Raw genomic sequence first — 15,715 nt, forward strand, 5'->3', positions numbered from 1 at the left:
ACTTCTGATCTTCCCAACCAAATTCACTTTTTGACAAGGAAAAAGGAAAATGACAGAACTAAAGCTTTATTAAGAGTCCAGTCATCACCTGGAAGGCAGGGGGCATTGAAGTATATGAAGGGAACGTGGCAAAAACAAAGGCTCATCACGGTGGGGCTGTGCCGGACTCAGGAACTGACCCTGTAACCTGGCGCACCCAATGCAGGTACGGGGAGTTCCCCTGTTCCACAGGCAATGCAATCACCTCGGCCACTTCGTAAGGGTGCACAGACCTGGGAAAAAGATGGGGGATCACTCAGAGATTTACCCGAAGGAGCCCACCCCCTTAGACTGCCCAGCAAGTCTCACCCCACAGGACACACCCTCACCTCTACCCATAAAGTTCTCACCGAACAAAATCTGTCAAAGCTGGAACCAAGGAACTTTGGGTTTTAATCATCTAAGGGGGGGAAGACAGTTGAATCAAAAGGTGAAATTGATTTCAGGATCTCAGACGAGGGACAGGGATCAAAGTAAGTGGTCAGGGAATTAAGTTTTTGTTGGGTGAGGGAACATTTCTCACCATCAGCACTTCACTGTCCTCCTCAATCTTTCCTTTCCACTCATAGCTGAAAAGGTCAGAAAGAGAGCGTTGTGGCAGCAAAGATTTCCCCCAAGGAAAAAAGACTGCCAGTCAGACCCGAGAGGTAGGTTAACCCCCCAACTTCTATGACTCACATGGATGTAATCTGAGGAATGAGGTTGACGCAGGCTGCCAGGTGCTTCTCCACCACAGCCCTGAAGGTGACAAGACAGCCCCATTTAGAGACCCCGTGACCCGGATTTTTGCACTGGCAGCCCGGAGACAGGCAGGAAGCAGCGGGAGGGCACTCTTCTCCCCCGCCTCCAACTCTCCCTTCCTAAGCATCCTTCCTCGCTCCACAATGAGGTCCCCACCTGGCGATCTCCTTGGCGACCTTCTCGTTGGGGCAGGTGACAAAGGCTGCAGAGACCGAGCCGGCAGCGTAGGCGGAGCCCGAGGCCGGCGAGGGCTGGGACGGGGGGCTTCCTGAAGCCATGGACAGCAGGGCTCGGGGTAGCAACAGAAGGCGAGAGACTACAGGCAGCAGGGCCGGCATCCAAAGAAGCGACAGGAACAGAGCGGCCTGAGAGCAGGAAGTGAATTCTGTGTCTCCCCATAAATACCCCAGGAAATTGCACCCCGGGAACCCTTTGCTTGGATAGACACTCAGGCTCTGCCTTCCCTCTTCTGCACCCCAAAGGAAGAGGTCCCTGAAGCTGAGAGAGAAACTTGGAAAATTAAGACAAAGACTCGGTTTTCACTACCTCCTCCCGGGCCAACCTCTGGGATTTGGGATGCGGGTGGTGGTCGAAGCTTCGAGGACCGGAAGAGGCGGGGCCGGTCACTCACCCCTCCGCCGAGCAGGAATGCGGGAGCCCGCCCCCCCCTCATGCAGCCTCTGCTGGTAGAGGAGAGTTGAACATCAAAGGCCACACGTTACGCCGAGGAAGGGCCCCAAAGCTAGGAAGAGCGGCCTCTTCTTACCTGGGCAGCAGCCACGTGATAAGAAAACAGCGCTGACCACGTGACAGTAGAAGCCGGACCACCCTAACCCCCAGAGCCAGCCAATCCTTGCCCTCACGTGGCCCAGTTTGTCCCGCCTCCCAGTGAGGGAGGGGCGAAGAGGGATCCAACCAATCAACAGCCGGGTCTGCAGCCGTGCACGGAAATGGGACACCCGTTTCCGTGTAAACCGGAAACGGCCTATTGCAGGCTGAGGAGAGCCGCAGCGGCGTTCCACTGTCACGTGAGGGGGCCGGTCCCCTCAGGCGGCGGTACCTCAATGAGCTACGCGAAGAGACCAATCGCGGGACAGCCTCGCAGGCCACGTGATGAGAGACCTGGCGCAAGGAAAGGGGGTTTGGAGACCCCGCAGAGTCGATGCGTCAGGTTGTGGAGTGGGGAGTCATCCTTAAACCCCAGAATGTGCTTAGTAACAGCCCCTACACTGTTCCCGAGGCCTCAAGGAGTGGGAGGGTCTTAGGAGATTGAACCTCAGGGGGTGGAGAGAACGCCCCCTGCCATTTTGGTTAGGAGTGACAGATGCCTGAATTGGGGATGCACAAGTATAACCTGAGGAACCAGCTGTCCCTGGGTAGGGGGGAGTGATTAGGCAGACACGGCATGGCAAGACCATGCCTAGGTGAGGAAAGATGCATTTTAAAAAGAGGACAGAGTGAGACCCTGTAAATGGGATAGAAGATGATTAAAATGGGGCTGAGGGCGCTCAGCACTCTTAACTGAAACCCCAAAGCTGGAGACAGACTGATGAATCGGTATGGGGTGTGGGGGAAGGGCTGCAGGTTGGGGATATGGAGAGGACACCAGGAAGTAGTGATGGTCCTTTTGTCCCTTATCCCCTTGCTGTTTCACTCTCCGGGACAGGTCTACCTCTCACTCTTGGGTCTCCTTCCCTTAACCCATCCCCCTAGGAGCCAGGACCTGTCCTACATAAACTCTCTGGGGCCCAAGCACATCCTGTGACCCAAAAATGGAGACAGGGGCCAATGAGAGGAGAAATAGGTGGGAGGAGGCAGGGAGAAAAACGCTCTTGCGTCACCCCCTACCCAGTATTCCCCCTTCCTCCTAGGTCTGGGGTCTCTGGTCTGCTCTGTGGGTATGACTGGGCATTTCCCAGGCTGAGTTCTTTCATACCTGCCTCTCTGGGGCTGGGGTCTCCCTGAGATCTCTGTCTTTGGGTTTGGAGTTTATCTCTGAGATCTCTGTGGGGTCTTTCAGTATTTGCATTGGCATCTTTCTCAGGACTGAGTTTCATTGTTTTTTGTTTAGGGGGTTTCTGGGTCCGCGATCACCCTCTCTCAGAGATCTTAGAAACTCTTCTTTATGAGTCTGGGGTCTCTTGAGTTCTGCATCTCCGGGCTAGCTGAGTGTCTCCTGGCCCCGCCCCCACTGCCCCCAGGGTCTGGAGTATCTGTCTCTCGAGTTGTCAGTCTCCGAGTCTGCAGTTTCTTTTCTCTGAGATCTAAGTCTGGGGTCTCATATCTCTCTCTGGGTCTGAGTTCTCAAAGACCTAATTCTAGGTCTGGGTTCTTTCTGAATCTGGGTCTCATCTATTTCTTTGAGTCTAGTTCTTAGGTCTCAGTCCCTGAGATCACGTCTGAGTCTTGAGTCTAAGATATCTGTGGCTATGGAGAACCTTTTTGAGACAGGATGCTCAGGTTTTGACCTTTGACCCATCTCTCAGAGTGGGGGGCGGGGGGGTCTGGGGTCTTTTTTTCTGAGACTTGGGTCTCTTTTCCTCTAGACTTTGGGTTTGTGCCTCAGATTATCCCCCGCCCTCCCACCACCCCGGGTGGCAAGGTATCTTTCTCTGTGGGTCTGGGGTCTCCCCATCACAGGGTCTGGGGTCTGCATCTTTAGAACTGCTCCGTCTCTGGTGTGTTTTTGAGTCAGGGGTCTCTCCCTCTCTGGTTCTCACTGAGTAGGGGTGGGGGCTGCAGAGACTCTCTCCTCCTCCTCCTCCTCCTGCTCTTTCCTCTCGCGCTCGCTCCCCCGCCCCCCTCTCTCTCTCTCTCTCTCTCTCTCCCTCTCCCTGCTGCCGCTGCTGCCGTTGGCTCCTATTCTCCTCCTCCTCCTCCTCTCTCCTCCTCTCTGCTCCTCTCTGCTCCTCTCCGCTCCTCTCTCCTCCTCCTCCTCCACCTCCTCCTCCTTCTCCCCCTCTCTCTCCCCCTCTTTCTCTCCTCTCTTTCTCCCCCGGCCCCCCCGCCCCCTCCCCCCCAGGCCTGATGAGCAGGTCTCGCGCCTCCATCCATCGGGGGAGCATCCCCGCGATGTCCTATGCCCCCTTCAGAGGTACGGTGGTGAGGGGAGGGGGAGGGCCAGTTGGGGGGGGAGAAGGGGGGAGGGGCGGGGGGGCTGGGCAGAGCTGGGGCCAGGGAGGGGAGCAGCTGAAATAGAAGGGGAGAGGAGGACCGGGAAGGCGGGGATGGGAGCAATGGGGAAGGAGGGATTGGAGGTCAGAGAATAGGGGTAGATAGGGGCCGGAGGAGCCAAGAAACAGGCCTTGAAGGGGGGGCTGAGGGGAAAATGATGAAGGGGAAAGAGATCGCCAGAAAGGGTGGGAAGATAGAAGGACAGGGTTGGGGGAAGAGCTGCAGAAATAATTTGGAGGTGGGAGCTGAGAGATGAGGAAAATATCAAGGAAATAGAAGGACAGAGTTTTAGGAGAGGGGCTAGGAGGGGAAAATGAAGAAAATGAAAACATAGGGGTGAAAAGAGAAGCCAAGAAGATGGGGGGAAGAATATGGTGGGGGGCTCAGAGTATGGTAGGGGGTAGAAAAAGACAGGAGATGGAGGGAGAGAAGAAGGGGCCAGATGGAGAGAGAGGGAGGCAGTGGGGGGAGGGGGGAAGAGGAATGGAGGGTCCAGATGGAGGGAAGAGAGGAGAAAGAGAATGGGGAATGGGTTGGGGGAGGAGAGACCAGGGCAGGGGGAGGGCCAAATTCAGTGTGTGTTTGTTGGGGCGGTGGAGGGGGCAATACAAGTAAGACTGAGTGATGGGAGTAGGGGGCGGGTTAGGACCCTGCCCCACACTCTGACCCTCATCAAGGCCCTTGACCATTGAAATGTAATCCCTGGGGTCTTATCCACTTCCTTCACTTCACCACTTTTATCCCCCTCCCCCACCTCCAATCCTTATTTCCATTCCCCCTCCCTCCTCTGGTGTCCATCACCTATATCTTTCCCCCCATATGGTGTCCGTTCCTTATATGAGTCCCCCTTTTGTCCTTCCCCTATATCAGTCCCTTCTCTGGTGTCCATTCTCTTCCTCACTTCCATCTGGTAGCTCCCTTATATCTCTACCACCTCTTTGCCCCCTCCTTCTTGACCCCCTTGTCCTAGTACCTATGAGGTCCACCTCATTTTCTCTGCCCCATGTCCATTTGAGCCCTTCTGGTATATTCCCTTGTCCCTAAAGATTTACCATCATTCCTGTCTCCTTTTCTCTTAGATCCATCCTTGTTATTTCTTCTCCACCCCATCCTCTCTTCCCCACCCCATTCCCCATCTTATCACCACTAGTCTGTGCCTACTCACTTTCCCCAGCTCTTATCACCCATTCCTCTTTTCTTGGCCCCTCTACTTCCTGGGGTGTTGGAGATTTGGGGAGCAAAGACACAGGTTTTGGTGGTTGGAACAGGACCTACAAGAGATCCCCATCTGAGCCCTGTGGAATTGCTCATCCTAGTAAATCTTTCCCCTTTCTCAACTGTGTTTCTCTGTCTCTTGCATCTGCTTCCCAGAATCATCCTTACTTAAGTCCAGACAATATTTGTGTGTGTATATTTCCAGAGTTGCTCCTAAGCTAAGTTCCCCATGTCCTTCCCCGCTCCCGGAAGGTGTCCCCTGAAGTCTTACCTGCCTCCCTGTGGCTGCAGCCTGAACCAGTCCCTCCCATGATGATGATATGTATCAACAGATGTCTCCTCTGGGGGTCCTCAGGGTCTGATTGCAGTGGACATGTTTCCTGCAGTGTCTGCAGTCCCAGAGCCTGGGTTTTAGTAATCTCTGTATCTAGAGGGTATTGGTTAGAATCTCTGAGGTGGCATTGAGATAGTGAGAGTTTCAAAGTATTGGGGTTTCTAGATACCTGTATTCTGGGGGTTCATCTCTGACTCTGACCTGCAGATTGGGTAAATTTGAAACATGTTTATAGACAGAAAGGGGTTAGATTTTTCAAAACTCCTATTCAGAGCTTTCAGTTGGAATGAAGTTCAAAGAACAGTTCTTTTCCTGCAATATACCCATGATTAATTATCCTGTAAAGGTAACAGGATTTTTCTTCCTCTAAACTCTGACTCTGATTCCTTAAGCCTATTTTCTATCACTTTGATGTCACCAATTTGATTTCTGTCTTCTATAGGGCCTGTCTCCTACGTCCCTGTGATGGTGTGTGGCATTGGGGTTTAAAGGGGAAGCAGTTTGCAAGGATAGGGGCATGGGAAGAAGAACAGCAAAGTTGGGGAAGAAGGACCCTGGGTGGGGGTGGGTCTCTGAGCAGGGGTGACCCTTAGTCTACTGTTCTTCTTTTTTAGAAGTTTTGTCCCCAACCCCAGCTTTAGTCTTGGGAGACCCGCTTTATGTCACATGCCTGGATCTTCCATTCTTCCCTCCCCTCTTTCTTCCTCAAGCTCCTCACCGAGCCTTGGGGAGGTTCCTGACTTGTAGAGTTGGCTCCCATCCTGTCTGTGTAGACGCGATAGGACGGGGAGGGGGTGGTGTAGGGGGCAGTATTGAATCTTCGACCTCCGACCTCCGGGCATGGAGTAGGGGAAGACATCAATTCAGTATTCATTCAAACAGCATATTTCCTACCTCCTCACTCCCCATCCCCTCCACAGCCAGATGCCTACAAAGACCCATTCTCCCCGCCACCACTAGCAGAACCAGATCTTTCCCCAAAGGATGAGCAGGGTTGGGCTAGGGGAGGAGGGAGTGGAGGAAAGAGGAGCGGCAGGAGGGGAGGCCCTCTCATGACTCTGACTCTGGGAACAGGTAAGTTCCCTCACTCCCTCTCTTTTCCAGGTGTTTAGCTCTTAGAGTCTCATGACCCAAATGTCCCTGCATCCCCATCCTTCTTTCCCACAGCTCTGTAGTCTTCCTCTTACTCTCTTGCAGATGGGTGGTGCCACGTCCAAATCCTTGTCTTCTGCAGCTATCTGGATGACCTCCCTCTTCCCAGACACTTGCCACCAACCTCCCTGTGTTTTTCTTCTGCCAGTTTTGCTGCACCCTCCACCTTTTTATTTTTCTGAAGTGGTTGGAGAGCTCCTTCACCTTTCTCTGCCTCAACTTGTACCTTCTCTGTCATGATATAATTCCCCTCTCTGAACCACTCCTCTGTATTTCTTCTGCCAAGTCTCCAGAGTCCCCTGTGATGTGATTCCCCTCACCTCTTTTTCCCCAGATAGAGCAGCTTATCTTCTGTTCCTGTAAAGTTACTGGGGGCCTCACCCCCATCTGTGATCTCCTCAAGGCGGGTGGGTTCCCCTTCTGCCCCTTTATGGACTCTCTTCTTGCCATTTTAGACACCTCTGTCTCCCAGATACATAGAGCCTCCCTTACCGTTTCTGTGTGTCTCTGCCCCCTAGATGTACGGGGACCCCCTATGCACCGAACCCAATACGTTCATTCCCCATATGATCGTCCTGGTTGGAACCCTCGGTTCTGCATCATCTCGGGGAACCAGCTTCTCATGCTGGATGAGGACGAGGTGAGCAGGGTGGGAAGGCTGGGAAAAGACCTCTGGGTAGTGTGGGAAAATGTGGAGAGAAGGCTGGGGAGAATCCTCATTAGCGAAGGGACGCGAGACACAAAGAAGGCAAAGAGAGAAACACTGGCAAGTGGTGGGAGGAGGGTGGCCACTGAGATTGGGGTTGGGATGTCAGAAGGGGCAGGTGTTCTCTCCCCTTGGCCAGGGGGTCTTTGAGGGCCATGTACAGTGATGGGGAGGAGATATGGTTCTAAAGATTTGTGGGTGCCTCCTGTTTTCGCCCTGCTCATATTGTGGGATAGGTTAGGCTAGGGAAGGGAAACTAAGGGGCTTGGAGGAGGGGTAAAGACATGGGGATCACTTTGGAGGGATTGTCTCCAAAGCAATCGTCAGGACCCTCTCCTCTCCCCCCACTCAGTAAGCCCCACCACTGACCACTCCCTGTCCTTTCCCTGGCGTGGGGCAGAGTACAGGACTCAGAGAGTGGGGTCTCTGAGTGGGGAAACTGGGAAGGGGCTGCAGGGTACCAGGAGAGATGACAGAGGTCAGTAGGTCTGGGTGTGGTTGGCAGTGAAGATGGAGAAGGCTGAGATCAGGGTTTAGAGAGACACTGGGAGGGCTTTCGCCAGGGACATGGGGAAGGAATATAAGGGAAGAGATGCCTGGGGGTGAGGGGAACTGGGAGTATGGGAAGTTGTCTAAAGGAGTAAGAGTGGGATAGGGGCAGGGACTAGCCAGAGTGAAAGACGTGAAATGGACAGAGCATCCTTGTGGGAGGTGGCGGCGATGCAGGGTGATTAGAGTGTGGGTTCTGACTTTGGAGCTGGGTCAGCAGTGGAGGATCCATCAGAGGAAACAAGATGTGAATATGAAGGGTGGACGCCCAGAGGCGTGATTGGGAGTGGGGGTGATTTGGGGATCAGCTTTAGAGAGTGATAGGGCAGCCTGCAAGACCAGAGGGGTGGTGAGAGATGCGCCTCGAAAGCTGTCAGGGAGGGTGTAGCGAGGCAGGGTTAGAACTGGAGTTGAGGTTAACCAGGGTTTCAAGGGATCTGGGGGGCAAGTGAGTGTGGAGAGATGGCTGGGTAGAGAGCTTCCAAGGCACAGAGTCAAGTCCAAGTGTCCAGGGGAGGACACGGTGACTCAAGGGAGAGGTGGTTTGGGGAGTCAAGTTTTAGGCACTGGGGGGCATTTGAGTGATTCATTAGTGGTCACCGGTCTTGACCAAGGGTTTGAGGTCTGTAGGATGAATTGGGGAAACTGGAGACTGTGTGAGGATGAAGAGGGAGGACAGTGGGTGGGGGGATGAAGGAATGACAGAGCTGGGGACAGACAGGTCCAGGGGACCAGTGGCCAGAGACTGAAATAGGAAGGGTGCGGAGGGAGGGAGTGGGAAATGACAGAGTGTAGGACCACAGGGAGCTGGAATTGGCTGAGTTGTGGAGCCCAGGCTGGGGACTAGTGGGGTGGGTGGTTCTTGGAGGGGTGGAGGTTAGGAAGGAGGTGGCAAGGGCGAGTTGGGGATGAGGCTTAGGGAGAGGTGATGGCTAAAGGGAAGTGAGAGGGGCGATGGAAGGAGATGAAGGGTGGGGGGAGGTGACCAAGCCCTCTGGGGGGTGGGGAGGTTGGGTCCCATTCTGGCCGCAAGCCTGGCCGTGGGAGGGAGACAAGCTGTGGATCCTGATTATAAATGCAGCTTCTGCTACCCCCGTGACAGCCACGGAGGGAGGGAAGGGGGTGAGGGAGGTGGGAGGTTGGGAGGAAAACAGGGAGAATGGAGGAACTGAAGGTCAAGGGGAAAGTGGATTCAGGGAGCAGCGAAGGCCAGAGGGGTTGTGGGAATTCCCTGGAGGGTGTTTCAAAAGAAATGGTGGAAGAAAAGAGGAGGGTGGGACGGAAGGGAATGAGGGAGACAGACTCGGAGGGAGAAGGGAACAAGAAATCGAGAAATCCACTCACCCCGAGACACTTAAAAGAGTATAGAGGGGCGGGGGCAGAAGGTGGTCAGGCCTGGTGGAAAGGCAGGCTCATCCTTCCTTGGTGGGGGAGGGAAAGAGGAGGGACGGCCTGGGCCAGCGAGGTCTGACACCCCCCCCCCCCGCATCCCCTAGATACACCCCCTTCTGATCCGGGACCGGAGGAGCGAGTCCAGTCGCAACAAACTGCTGAGACGCACAGTCTCCGTGCCGGTGGAGGGGCGGCCCCACGGCGAGCATGGTACGGCGGCCGAGCAGGCTCGAGCAGGCTCTCGTGCCCCGGACAGTCGCGGGGAGAGGGCTGAAGGTGGACAGGGTTGCATGGGAGGGGGAGTCCGGGAACCGAGGAGCTGTCAGGGGCCGGGAGGAGGCGGAGACAAAGTCTCGAATTCTGCGAGTGGGAACCTGGGCGGAGCAGGCGCCCTCCTCTGGGATCTGAGCGGGACGGAGGCTGTGGGTGAGAGGCCCCAGCGGTCCTTGCTGTTTCGCTCCCTTTTTCCTCTCCAGCAGCGAAGTTTGACTCTTTCCCCGGTGCTTGCAAAAATAGTCTCCTTAGATCTTTAGCTTCCTGTCCGAGTGTAGTTGCCCGTGCCCCTCCCAGCCCCAGGTCTGGGATCTTGGAAAGAATGACCTAGTTCCTGCCCTGCCCCCAGACCTCAGCCCCACCCCCACGCTCCTGATTCTTCTTCCAGACCTTATGGCCTGTGGACCCTCCCTATTTTCTTTACCCTTTTCCCCTCTTCTTATCAGCTGTTTCTGTTTTCTGCAATTCTATCACCTTCTTTCTCTTTCCTCCCCGATTTCTTTATTTTCTCTATCCCTCTTGATTCCTCTGCCTCTCCCCTCTGCTCCCGGTGGATCTCCATCAGACCCCCATCTCATCTCCTTTCTGCCTGTCTGTGGAGCTATGTGCTCAGTCTGTCTCTCCAACTCTCCCTCTCTCCATCTGTCTCTTCCCCTCCCTCCCTCTTTCTGCCCCCCCTCCACCCCCCTCTTTAGTCATTTAAAAAAAGATTTTTGTCTTCCTGAGAAGTTCGCTTAAAAGGTTTCCATGGGAACAGTGAGGGGAGATGAAGGCAGAGAACAGAGATCTGCAGCCAAGGTGCAGAGAGACGCCCTCAGCCCCCCGGAAACCCCCTTGTTACTGCCCCCTACCACTCTGTTCCCCTTCCAGGACCAAGGGTCCAGGTCCTTCATCCCCTCAACCCCTTGTGACCCCTTTCTTCCACCAGCTACCCCTCCCCTCAGGGATCCAGGCTTCCAGTTTCTCTTCCTTGGAGAGAGCCAGTGGCCTGTCTCCATCCCTTGGCTCCCTTCAGCCCTCTTCTCATAGGCCCAGGCCTTACTGCCCTTGGGGGCCAGCTCTGGGACCCTGGGTGGATGGGTGGCCAGGGGTGTGTGTCATTGTCATGGAAACTTCTGACCATGGGGGTGTGTGGGTAGCACATCTCTGTGAGGCAAAGCCAGGTGGTGGTGGTGGAGTGTGTACAGAGAATGTGTGTGATGTCTGTCACATCTGTGTGTGTGAGAGAGACAGAGAGAGAGGGAGTCAGTCATGTCCATGTCTGGGAAAGGTTTGTGTACATGTGTGCATACCTGTGTGTCGAGGCCAGAATGGTCACATGCTTGTGGAGCATGTTTATCATATATCCGGTGGTTGGCGTCTCAGCCCACATATTCGCCTTCTTTCTCCTTACCCTCAGTCCTCAGGGTCTGGGGTCTCTGGTGTGGGTCTCCTGTGTGTTTAGGGGGAGGGCACCAATGTGTGTTTGGAGTTGGAGGACGGTATGTGGAGGTGTTTGTGTTGGAGGTTCAATAGGGGTCGGGAGGGGGTCCAGGGGTATATATATTTAGGGGGAGGGTTTAGCGAAAGAGTTGATAGCTGGTGAACGTTTGGGGTTCTCAGGTGGACGTGGAATGTGTAAAGGGCATGGAGGATGTGCTGCAGGGAACATAGGAGTCTTTGGGGCCCTGGGGACCTGGGTCTGAGAAGGTCTGTGCAAAGGCTGTGGACTCTCGAGCCCAGGAGAGGTCGCCGGACCTTTGAGGGGCATTGGCATCCAGGGCTCCTCCTCTGCTGGGTGGAGCCGCAGCCCCTCGTTCCCTCCGAGGTTTTGATGGGGGGTCCTGCTCAGGAGGATGGTGGGAGGCCCGGTTGGTTTTGGGGGTCCCCTCGTCCCCCTCCCGTGTCTCTATTGCGCTGTCTCCGGGCGACGGGGCTCGTGACAGAGGCGGCCACGGCAGCAGCGGTCGCCTAGCAACGGCGGCGGGGCCCGGGCAACGGCGGCAGCGGCGGGAGCGGCGGCGGAGGGAGCCGTTCCCGCGGCCGTCACCGCTCGGCTGTCCCGGCCGTCCCGGGCCCCGCCGCCGCCCCCACCGCGCCGGGCGGCGCGAGCCGGGCCGCGCCGCCCCCTCTACCGCTGCACCCCGCCCCTCCCCCGCGCAGGGGCGGGGCCCCTCCCCCACCGGGGACATCCCCCCCGACCCCTCCTGGGGGCGGTGCGAGGTAAGGGCGGGGCCGGGCGGACGAGGAGCGCGCGCGTGGGGGGGCGCCGCGCTCTTGGGGGCGGGGGCGCGTGTGTGCGTGGGCGCCGGGAGGGGGGTGGGGAGGCCGCGGCGGCGGCGGCGGCGGCAGCTGCTCCCTCCGCATGTTCTCGCTGCATCTTCCGAGTGGGGGGAGTTATGGTAACTGGAGGGGGACAGCGGAGGTCGGGGGGTCGGGGACAGGCCTCGTGGGGGCAGGGTCTCGAGCGCGCGGGGGCGGCCGGTGTGGGGTGGTCTTGGAGACCCTTGGAGGTGGCAGCCCGGGTGTCCGCGTGTGTGTCGCTGTCCAAGCTCGTGTCCCCTGTGTGTCGGTGCCATGTGCACACGGGGGCCCAGTTCCTCGTGCACACATGTGCAGCCAGCGGTTTTCAAGTCTGTCCTGTCGTATCTTGCCTCTGCCGGCTTCCTGCCTAGGGGGCTGCTGGGCTGACCACTGGCTTGTGGGGCAGCTTTTGGCCTTACTGGTACCTGTCACCTCTGACCCTGAGAATGCATGTTCCTTGCTGGGGCTCACCTCCTATCAGCCTCCTGTGTGTGGGGATGTGTGGCTGCATGAGAAGGATTTTCTGTGTCCCTGGTGGCAAGTGTGTGTCTTTGCATGTGTGTTCCATCATTGGCCTGGGTATCTGTGTCAATCCCAGCATGGGTGTCCAGGGCGTGTCTGGATGTGGGTGGTGTGCAAGTGGGGGGAGAGAGTAAGTGTGTGAGCGTGTTCCTTGGAATCCTACCATGTATGAAACACCTTTGGGCTAGCAGGTGTGAGCCCCTGCTCGGTTAGGGAGTGGGGACAGAAAAGCTGAAAAGGGAAAGAGTGGGGTAAAGAGGAAAAGTGGGGAGTTGGGGGAGAGGAGGAATGAGAGAGGCTTGCAGAGGAGAGAGAGCTCAGGAGAAAGAATAGCTGGAGAATAGCTGGGAAGGTGGGAGATAGTGGAGCCAGATTTAGAAGAGAGAGAAGAGGTTTTAAGATGGGGAACTGGTTGGAGACAGCGGAGAAGGGGCCTGGAAGCTGGGGAGGCAGCTTGTGGGGCAGAGAGAGTCAGGCCTTCGGTAAAGTGATCTCAGAGGAGAAAGGGCAAGATGGGGTTGGGATTTGTGTAGGCCGTGTAGGATCAGGCTTGGTTGGATCAGGGGAGGCCATCATAGAGGCTGGCTCACAGTGAGGCCTGGCATGGCAGGAACTGCTGTTAGAGGTTCCTGTTTCCAGCACAGAGTTTGCTCCTCATTTCTCTGCTCTCTGTCCAACTCTGTTCCTCCACCTGCTTTGGCAGCCTCCCTTTGTGGCTCCCCTTGAGAGCTGCCAGCTGGGTGTGACAGGGAAGAAAGGCCAAAGGGAAGGTTAGGGATTTGGGGGATTGGAGGGCAAGGGGAGATTCTGTGGGTGATGGCAAGATTAGAGAGATTGGAGAGGCGGGAGTCTAAGCCCTCGCTGTGTGTGTGTGTGTGTGTGTGTGTGTGTGTGTGAGTCCAATTGTGTGTGTATACAGGGTGTGTACATGTGTGGGTGTGTGCACAATGCCTGTGTTACGGGTCTGTGTAGGTGGCTGTTATGCGTGTGCATGCGTGTATACATCGTGCAGGGATGGGACATGGAGACCCAGGATCGTGGTGTATGCTTATCAGGTTTGCTCTGTGTGTGGACATGGGCGTGTGCCTGTTTTCTGCACATGTCACTGCATGCAGCACTAATAACAGGATGTCCTGTGATTCTGTCACTCCGCCCCTTTTCCCTCTGTGTTTCTGCTCTGTTTTTCACTGTGGCAGTGAGGGTCTTTGTAAGTGTATGTGTATGTGGCCTCCGTGTACCTCTGACTTATATGGGAGTTCTTGGATCTTAGTGCTTGGTTGTACGTATAACGTTATATTACTTCAAGAACCAAGCAAACCAATTAGCAAATCCGTTCTCCTTCTGTTAATTCTTTAGTTCCAAAATGTAATTTTAGTGGATTTGAAGTTAGACTTTCTGCCTTTATTACAGGAGCTTGCCAATGGAAATAGTGGCTGAGCTACATTCCATGGCATGAGACAGGCAGCTAGACCTGAGAAAGGCAAAGACTAGGAAGGAGATATTCTGAACCCTTAGATGCATTGTTGAGTGTGTTACAGAAGGGTAATTAACACGTTTGCTCCTTGGTCTGTCTGTATTCTGGTAGCAACCACGGATTCATGTGTTGGAGTCAGGGAAAGGCTGGGGGAGAAGAAGGGGTTGTCCTGAGACAGTGGTTGTGGTTGTACTTCTCATGTGAATGAAGGATGTTTGTGCTTTGGGGATACAGGGATACCTTGATGTGGTCAGGATCATGGTATACTCAAACATGTGTTTTAGAGGTTAAAGTGGCTCCCCCTGTGTGGGGGCCCTGTGTGTGTCTCTGGGTTAAATGTCCCCTTCTGTAACGTGCTGCCCACATGACTGCCCGAGGGACTCGGGCCCCACATCCACACTAGCAGCTCTCATGTGAGTGTCTGGGTCCAAGTATGTACTCCCCTGTTGCAGTGCTCACATATGTCTAAGCATGTATACTGTGGGGTATCTGGGCCCCAGGGTCTCAGAATGTGGACCCGTGGCACCCCCCCCCCCCATTCTCACAGTTGCCTGTATGTCTCATAAGCACCTAGATCCCTTTTTTATTTTTTGTATCATGGGTCTTATGTGCACGTACCCCCTACAGCTCGGTGTATGTTTTTGTGCTTTACACATGTGTTCCTGAGGGACTAACAAGGGTTCCTGTGTCATGGGAGCCACATTTTTGTGTGCACATCTCCTAACACCCAGGTTTTAAAGGCCTAGGGAAGCTGGAGACTGATTCTAGGGCAATTTGCAGGCGATTTGCAATTCAGGAAGCCGACAGTGAACGTGTAGCTGTGGCCCTCCCTTGTTTTGGAAACTAGAGGGTTAACAGGCAGCTCTTCCGGTCCACCCCCCCCAGCATGTAGCTTCTTGTTGCCATGGAGATGGTAGCCCCGCCCCTGATGCAGCACCTGCCCCCCCATTGGCTGCAGTGGTGACTGTGGGGCTGAGGGGGGAGCCCAGGCCTGGGCAGCCATTCTGGAGCTGGAGCCCGAGCTTGGCATCCCCCCACTTTCATTCTCCTCTAGCCACTTGGCCCCTCTAAATTCCCTGGCAGCAGAGCCTCAGCTTCCCTCCTCCCAGCTGCCACCCTTCTTGACTCTGAGCAGTCTGAGCTTCATCGGCATTCATCTCCCCTCCTCCTCCTCTCCCTGCCCTCACTTGGGAGTACCCCGAGTCCCCATTGCCCATCTTCCCCACTCCCTGCCCGTTCCCCTGCATTCTTCTCTTTTCCCCTTTCCCCCTTCACTTCTGAGTCCCTGCCACTGCAGTGCACGTGGAACCAGCCCCTTCTCCCCTCCCCCCCACCCCTTCCTTGAATTTTCTGTCCCCAGGCTTTTTCCGCTTCCACTCCTCACAGGTCCCTTCCAAGACTTACCCCTCCAGTCCAGGGAGGGGGTCATGGGAGGTAGCTCTGGCCCTCCAGACAGAGAGGGGTTTCAGGAGTAGCGGCCAGGTGGAAGTTGTACCCAGCTGAGGGAGGAGGAAGGCCTGCCTCTGGTCAATGACCTTTAACCCGACTTTCCCCACCAGCTCGCCCCTTCCTGGGGGGGTGGGCACCAAGGACCTAGGTTCTGTGGATCTTCGGTGTCCTTTATTCCTGGAGTTTTACTGACCCTCTCAGCCATGCCCCTTTGCTGACTGCCAGGCCCAGCCCCAGTCATGGGCCTAAGGCCTCCCACCCCGTCCCCCTCCGGGGGCTCCGGCTCGGGTTCCTTGCCCCCTCCTTCCCGCCGCCAGCTTCTCAGCCGCCGCTGCTCTTCCTGCTGCTTTCCGGGGGGTAGGTGAGGCTGGAGCTAAGGGGCAGAGGGAGGTGGGCGAGTGTGCTGGGGCCA

The 15,715-nt window shown here is 55.8% G+C and overlaps 2 protein-coding genes across 22 annotated transcripts in view; one reads left to right on the forward strand and one right to left on the reverse strand.

Annotated features, from left to right (window-relative positions):
- Positions 1-50: 50 nt before the first annotated feature.
- CUTA (cutA divalent cation tolerance homolog) lies at positions 51-1,674 on the reverse strand. Of its 4 annotated transcripts, none has more exons than XM_033424255.2 (7): positions 1,547-1,644; positions 1,327-1,463; positions 937-1,145; positions 718-777; positions 563-608; positions 390-439; positions 51-272 (listed from the first exon to the last, which is right to left on the reverse strand). In XM_033424255.2, the coding sequence occupies exons 3-7, from the start codon at positions 1,116-1,118 to the stop codon at positions 146-148; spliced, it is 465 nt and encodes a 154-aa protein (XP_033280146.1). In that variant the 5' UTR covers positions 1,119-1,145; positions 1,327-1,463; positions 1,547-1,644; the 3' UTR covers positions 51-145. The 4 variants fall into 4 exon arrangements, with proteins under 4 accessions (XP_033280146.1, XP_033280145.1, XP_012387721.1 ...); XM_033424254.2 differs by having other exon boundaries at positions 1,412-1,463; positions 1,547-1,574; XM_012532267.3 differs by lacking the exon at positions 1,327-1,463 and having other exon boundaries at positions 1,547-1,674.
- Positions 1,675-1,734: 60 nt separating this feature from the next.
- The window catches only part of SYNGAP1 (synaptic Ras GTPase activating protein 1), a 33,633-nt gene continuing 19,652 nt past the window's right edge, over positions 1,735-15,715 (forward strand). For 11 of the 18 annotated variants that reach the window (XR_007479934.1, XR_004482244.2, XR_004482245.2 and 8 more), the window contains exons 1-3: positions 3,771-3,874; positions 7,174-7,295; positions 9,407-9,512. Coding sequence is in view for 12 of the 18 variants with exons in the window: in XM_033424249.2 (XP_033280140.1) it covers positions 3,808-3,874; positions 7,174-7,295; positions 9,407-9,512 (295 nt within the window). In the remaining 6 variants the exon portion in view is untranslated. Of the gene's footprint in view, positions 1,952-3,538; positions 3,875-7,173; positions 7,296-9,406; positions 9,513-9,577; positions 9,729-11,162; positions 11,778-11,883; positions 11,957-14,698; positions 15,661-15,715 lie in introns of those variants that run through there. The other 7 variants (XM_033424238.2, XM_033424242.2, XM_004267727.3 and 4 more) reach the window with 7 other exon arrangements.

The sequence above is a fragment of the Orcinus orca genome, chromosome 10 (assembly GCF_937001465.1).
Source record: "Orcinus orca chromosome 10, mOrcOrc1.1, whole genome shotgun sequence".
Taxonomy (NCBI): Eukaryota; Metazoa; Chordata; class Mammalia; order Artiodactyla; family Delphinidae; genus Orcinus; species Orcinus orca.